Source organism: Zea mays, chromosome 4 (assembly GCF_902167145.1).
Source record: "Zea mays cultivar B73 chromosome 4, Zm-B73-REFERENCE-NAM-5.0, whole genome shotgun sequence".
In the NCBI taxonomy this organism is placed as follows: Eukaryota; Viridiplantae; Streptophyta; class Magnoliopsida; order Poales; family Poaceae; genus Zea; species Zea mays.
In genome coordinates, this window is record NC_050099.1 from 42,454,565 (window position 1) to 42,461,491 (window position 6,927).

The 6,927-nt window shown below is 48.1% G+C and overlaps 2 protein-coding genes across 2 annotated transcripts; one reads left to right on the forward strand and one right to left on the reverse strand.

Moving 5' to 3' along the window:
- Positions 1 to 393: 393 nt before the first annotated feature.
- Positions 394 to 3,678, reverse strand: LOC103653170 (F-box protein At5g39450). Its single transcript, XM_008680132.4, has 2 exons — positions 1,914 to 3,678; positions 394 to 766 (listed from the first exon to the last, which is right to left on the reverse strand). The coding sequence occupies exons 1-2, from the start codon at positions 3,569 to 3,571 to the stop codon at positions 763 to 765; spliced, it is 1,662 nt and encodes a 553-aa protein (XP_008678354.1). The 5' UTR covers positions 3,572 to 3,678; the 3' UTR covers positions 394 to 762.
- An 876-nt stretch (positions 3,679 to 4,554) lies between these two features.
- Positions 4,555 to 6,927, forward strand: LOC100283849 (uncharacterized). Its single transcript, NM_001156747.1, is given in 4 exon segments — positions 4,555 to 4,869; positions 5,957 to 6,062; positions 6,380 to 6,528; positions 6,611 to 6,927. Coding segments are annotated over 4 exon segments (540 nt in total). The 5' UTR covers positions 4,555 to 4,680; the 3' UTR covers positions 6,707 to 6,927.

Below are 6,927 nucleotides of genomic sequence, written 5' to 3' on the forward strand. Positions count from 1 at the left end.
ACGAGTTTTACGTTTTATCTGGTTTTCTAAGCTTAGAGATCATTTTCGCGGTTCAGCTGTTTTAAAAACTTCATCCATTTGGCAGTATTCTCGTTTATTTTCATCCATAAATGGATTATAAACAAAACAAAACACGTGCGTAATATGGACGTTCTGAGTAAGCAATAGTTCAGGTGAGAACACTTTTCTATAATAAAAAAAACACCCCACTAAATGACAGAAATGCCGCCCTGGATCCGTCCAACAAGTCCAGATTCGTTCGAGGAAAGGATACTGGGCCCCCAAAAAAAAACTGTGACGGAAGACGATTGACCTTATCGGGCCTGCCTAGCCAATTTAAGCAAAACAGTGATGCACAATACTGGCGAAATGCATCAAAAGAAACACATCACGTCACCTGAAAGCTGTTCCAGTATAGACTTCGTATAAATCGCCTGCATTATAGTGAAGAGATGTACAGATCTCATACAAATTTACACTCCAGATTGGTTTCATTTTATAGCACAAACATGAAAAATAGCTGTAGTAAGGAATATGGGGTGTGGTTGCTATTTCCTTCATGACAAAGTATTTGAATTCCTAAAGTATTACGGCTGCTGCTATGCTCCTTCAGCCACGAGGTAGTATGTATTATGGAAGCATCGCCAGGTGACTATCACCTGGCAAATGGCAAGCAAGAAGAGCTAAACTTGATCCTGGAGACCGTTTCTCCGTTGTCTGCATCAGGTGATCATTTGATACATCCTCCTCCACTCACACCTTTTACCTGAACAAAGGTTGTCCATCTCGTCAGATGATGATATATATACTCTGAGACGCCAAACGACTCGGAAGCTAGAAAAGATAGATCAGGCATTGTTTAATCCATACCATATAAAGTCAGTCAGTACATGAGCTACATAGTAGATGCAGCACAATGGTATTTGATAAGCATTTATGTAAATCAAATGTTTCAGAACAAAATCAAACTAGGCAGTCACAGATGACAGGTGCGTTTTTTAGACCACTCCTCAACCTTCAGAAATACAGAAAATTAAGCAGAAGTTTTGCAAAGACTGATTTTTTCAACAGTGAAAAGCCTAGGAGGATACTGAAGGCGCATTTTTAGCCAAATCGAACATACAGATCTTGCCAGAAGTATACACATTTGAAAAACAGCGTGTTTAGTGCAGTTTTACAAAAGAAGCAAACTACTGCTGTTATAAGTTCTGTATTTTGCACTAGCAGGGTACAGCGTTCAGCGATAAATAGCTCATCAGATAGTTACAGCTTCGAGTACTGATACACAAAAACATATTAAACAACATTGCAACAGCCACAGGGATTAGGCGTACTAAAAAAAACCTCGGCCGGGGAGGAAAAGACTGCCCTCCCAGTATTATATTAAGAAGAGACCGAAACATAGTCCCAGCCGAGAAAACCCCCGGGGTCCCCTGGCCCCATCGCTAACGGGCCGATCAATTGCCCACTCTGCAACGGCCCAGCCGGAGGGTGGCACGCAGGATATCAATCCCCGAGAACGGGTGGGGCACAACGAGGGGATTTTTTTAAACAAGCTCGAAATTTGCCCCCAAGGGGGTCGAACCCGGGACCTGGAGGTGCTACTCGGAAGCCTTAACCATTATACTAGGATCACTTTCACAGATTAGGCATACTATGTATGCATAGTTCAGTAAGGATTCTAAAATTATTTGACCAACAATGACAAGGGACATATGTTAGGAATTTGGGGCCTAATTAATTGGGTATTCCTCCTAACAAATTTGTCCAGCTGAATTTTCAAAAGTCAATATAATCCTGAACAACATGACAAACACACCGAAAACTGCAGACCATGAACAAACCACGACAGAATGAAATGGGTAACATGTATCCCGATGCATTCCAGTGGCAATGTAGAACTGGAAATATACCTGGGAGAAGCCGCGCCGACAGGGAAACTGGTGAAAACATTGGAGTAAGACTTTGTCAGGTAAGCAAAGTTCGGCACTGGCTGCAATGCAGGCACACGCTCCCCTTTCTTCAGCAGTTCGTCCAAATCCAGTCTTTGCAAGGTAAGCACGGCCCCGGTTTCTCTCCAAACAAATGCAAGTAGCCCATTCTGGAGGACAAACAATGAACCAGGCTTTGAGCTAGGGTATCTGAAGCCATACCCATTGGCAATGCCCTCGCCTGCGAAGCTCCTCTCGACATCAAACTCCCCATCAGTCTGCCACGGAAAGGGCTCTGTTGATGGCTCACTCATCCTCGTTATAAACATTGAAGACCCATTGGGATGGACAACATAGTGTGTTCCCTCCAACACCTTGGTCGCGATCAGCTGAAGCTTCCCCTCACTGTCCTCTTCATATGAGAGTAGCAGAAAGAAGAGAGCCTTCTTGGGCTTGCATCCATCGTCTGGCCGCCCCGGTGGCCACCCGAATGTGCCTCCCCACAGACCGGCGTACTCCCTTCCCGGCATGGGCGCCTGCACCCTGAGCTTGTAGAGCGCGAACCGGTTGTCATGCATGCTCGGCCACGCACGGTAAGTGGACAGCCGCATTCTTGCGCCGCGGAGGCTCAGCCCGACACTCTCCCCGTCGTGTAGGAAGTCAGACAAGGAGAGATGTTTGGCGTCCACATTGTCGGCCCTGGAATTTGCAGACACTGACCGTGTGACCATCTGGCGCAGGCCGTTCCTGAAATACCCCGCCACGGCAGAGAGGCTCCTCCGCAGGGGAATCCTGTGCCCACCGTCGGTCGTGGTCGTCGTTGTCGCCTTCTTCCTGGCTTCCAGAAGGAGGCCCTGGACCTCCGGCGTGCGCACCATGCCCCCCGCGGACTCCCTGTGCAGGCGCAGCATGGCCTCCCGGCGCGCGGCGAGCAGCGGGAGGTCGTCCTCGGAGCACGCGAAGAGCGGGGCGTCGACGAGGTCGGGCGGCAGCGTGACCCGACAGGCGGCGACGAGGGAGTCGAGCAGGCGGCGGCGGTCGCCGAAGGAGAGGCGGGCGAAGCGGTGTGGGCTGGAGGAGGAGGAGGAAGCGAACGGATCCCTGGCGATGTGCGCCTCGAGAAAGATGACGTTGGCGTGGGGCTGCAGGGAGGCGAGCAGGCCTGGGAAGAGGTGGGCGTGGTGGTGGCCGTGGAGGAAGAGGAGCGCGGGGCGGCCGTGGGCGTCGGCAAGGAGCTCGAAGACGGGCGCCCAGCGGAGGCGCGGGGAGAGCTCCTGCGGTATGGCGCGGGCGGCGACGACGGAGAGGAAGCCCGGGACAGCAGCGACGAGGTTGCCGAGCTCGGGGTTCTGGTGCGCCCAGAGGCCGAGCAGCGGCGCGGCGGAGTGGAGGAAGCGGCAGACGGCGAGGGAGGAGCCCGCGGCGGCGGCGCGCCACGCGAGCAGGTGCGGCTGCGAGGGCAGCAGGCGGCGGCACTGCGCCAGCCACGCCTTGTCGGCCGAGAGCGCGCGGCGGAGGCGGCGGGACGCGGCGGACAGCGCGAGGAGGTCGCGGGGTCGGAGGTGCGCCGAGATGAGCGCCAGCACGTCCTCCGGGAGGGAGAGGATGAGGTCGGCGCCGTCCCTGGCGACGGCGAGCATCGTGGGGATTTGGGGTGGGTGGGTGGGGAGCTGCTCTGTTCCCTCCCTCAGATTTCTTCTTCCTCCTCGCCCACCACGATAATAATTCCTCCTCGGCGTCGTCGTCGTGGTCGGGGAGGTTTATAAATAAAAAAATATTAATCCGGACGGCATCAGTCTCGTGTCCACTACTATCAGACCGAACGCACACGCACCACTGAAGCTGCTATCAATAACCCCCTAACTTTAGAAATTAGAATTGGACCTGCTGCTTTCCTTCCACTTTTTGGATAATCGTTTATTATAAACCACTTATGCAAGAATAAGAACCGTTTACTCCCAAGTTTGAAAATTTTGCTTTCACAAACTGCCTTGCTAGAATTCAAATGCTTAAATTTTAGTTTTAGAAGGGTTCATCATTCTCACGAAATGACAATGCATTTGCCATTCATCTTATTATCTTATTATTGTGACGGCAACTAGTTAAATTTTCACTTTTAACTACTGGATAGGAAGGTATCTTAAGGCTTATTTAAGAGCAAGAATATTGGATGGATTGCCGGGGCAAAATTTATCTTGCTATTTAAAATTTAATAGAAGATGATTTTAGACCCTCAAATCATTGGTTTCAAAATTTAATAGTAAGATGATTTTAGTTTCTTCAATTTTCTTCGGTATCGTTGCTCTCAAAAAGCTCAAGTGCTTTTGAGAACTGAGGCATGTATTCTAATGACTAATTTTAAGTCCCTATATTTTATTCGCTAAATTATTAAATATAAAAATTAAAACTCTATTTTAATTTTCGTATTTGATAATTTAGGAACTAAAATAGAATAAAATGAAGAGTCTAAAATTACTCAGGAAATTAGACCAATGCAAAAGTTTTTTTTCAGGAAAAGGCATCATTTTTTTGGAGAATTGAAAACGGTGGGACAGCACTTTTCCGAGAGAAAATACGGGGCCAGCCCATCTTTAAACGGGCCTCGGTTGGCTTTGGCCTAACCCATTTTCATGAAGCCCAGTAAGGGAAGGGAGAGCCGATTCATTTGCATTTTTCTGAGCAGATGCAGATCGATCCCGAGTTCCGCTGACTGCAGAGGAGAGAGATCTAGAGCGAGGGAGGGAGGGAAATGGGCCACGAGGCTGCGGCGCCGGGGTCGTCGGTGCTCGGCCGCGCGGTGGAGGAGGTGCGCTCGGCCCTCAACGAGCACGCCGACGTGGTTGCCGACCTCTTCGGTCGCGTCTCCTCCGAAGTGCGCACCGGCTTCGCGCCCGCCGTCGACTCCTTCGTTGGCTTCTTCCACGCCGTCGACTGGAAGGTATACGCGCCCGCGCTCCGCCCCCTCCCGTCGTGGTTGATGGAATGAAATCTCTATATTGTTCTTATGCGTGCTTGGATCTAGCTACGCTGCTATGTATGCTTCGTTAGTCGTCAAAAGGTCATTAGATGCCATCACACTGTTGGATTTGACTCCATGGTCTGAAACTTGCTTGCTTGAGGTTAACTGGTTAAGTGACGATGGATCAAATTAGGAAAGGGAATTACGGATCATGCCATTCCTTGTTCTAAAAGTAGCAATGAAGCAATCCATAGCGGAGTACGCCTATTTCCTTTGTTTGGCTTCCTTCTCGTCAAATTGTTATTATGCACCAACACTCATTTTGGGGGACCTCATCCCTCGTTCAACTCTTGGATTATTCAGGCAGCATGTTTGCTATTGATCCTTCAACCTACCTTAGGGGCGATATAAACTTTGTTGCACTGATAACTACGCAAAGATTAGACATTCTCATTGATTGTGGAGGCTATATACTGTTAATGATACTTAACATATGTGTAAAGTAGGTTTCTGTATTCTGATGCCCACTTGCCTGAATCTCAATGCAAATCTACACCAGAGCTAGGAAAATATATCATGTACTCCTGCCTAGAATTTGAACACGAATCCAGGACGGAGCCCTGACCTGCTTCCTAATTTTACATGTATATAACACCAAAGTGTCTGTTTTAGTGGTCATGTCTTGGGGTTGAATCAAGCGTGTCAGGGAGGTGTCAACCATGTATCGGGTGTCAAACATGTTTATTTTTAGTGCATTAATATTCATCATTCCAGCAATACGCATCAGTGTTTCACACAGTGTAGACACCAATGCATCAACCGGCTGACGTGTTACTGTATCATAGGCCACACACCTCAATTCCTAAGATAATGGGGGAGGGGACACAAACAAAAGGTTCATCCTGTGGTGAGCAAGCCATAAAAGACACCAAATATAGTGTGACGCAGTCTATGGTTGGCACCTTGTGAAAAATTCAATACTAGTACCTTCGGCATGGCCATTATTGTTTTGTTAACTAAACTTCTTTGTCTCATCAACTTCACCTATTGCCCTTTGTGTTTACAGGAGCCTTGGCTGATCAGCATACTATCTTTCCATGCCATTCTGCTACTGGTTACCATCATCTCGAGGAGGAATATCAATTTCCAGCTCATCTTGTCAGCTCTAACATGTGGGTTTCATTTCTTATCATCTCCTTCTCCTTTTGACGCTAAATAATCCTCATACGGTTATAATTTACAGAATGTGGAAGTCATCTACCACATTTGGTTATCCTTCCCCCTTTCTGGCTGTACTGTACGACATGCCAGCGTGAAACGTCATTTATCACATTTGCACTTGAAGGAATGGTTAGCATGGTTCATTTAACTAATGGAATATGTGTGGAAGACCCGTGTTGGCTGCTTTATTCCATTCACATTTATGCAATATACGTTTAATCTGATCACGTGTATACCTTTATAACCAACTCTGCTTGATGTGGTGCAGTTTCTGGTGTATTCCTTGCTGAGAGATTAAATACGTTCCTGGCGCAAAACTGGAAGAGCTTCTCTACCCAAAACTATTTTGATCCCCAGGGCCTTTTCATTTCGGTCATCTGGTCTGGCCCTCTCCTCCTGATAACGATCCTTATTCTGGTAACCACGTCTCTCTGGTCCCTTTTTGTTTCTGTTCTCCATCAGCTTCACTGCCAGTAACTGATTGTTTTCACGTTCGTAGGTGAACACTCTCGTGACGCTCTGCACGCTAATGGTAAGGTGGAAAAGGGCAGAGCTCAGGCATCGCGCTCGGCAAGCTCGTGACAAGCAGGACTGATCTGAAACCTGCGTCTATGTATCATTCGGTGGCAAGTAGAAAGTCGTGTTCTTGCTACGGTTGGTCTAACCAAGAATCACATCCCTGGAAACGGTGCCCATTTCATTAGGTAGCAGAATATAACGTTAAGATGGTCAGATTTTGCTCTTGTGGACCCTTTTGGTGCCCGGATAGCCATTTACTACGCTGCAATATTATCACGTCACGCGATTTCTTTGGGC

Bases quoted from the DNA above. Each gene is read 5' to 3' on its own strand.
- LOC103653170 (XM_008680132.4), bottom strand. From the start codon at position 3,571: ATGCTCGCCGTCGCCAGGGACGGCGCCGACCTCATCCTCTCCCTCCCG.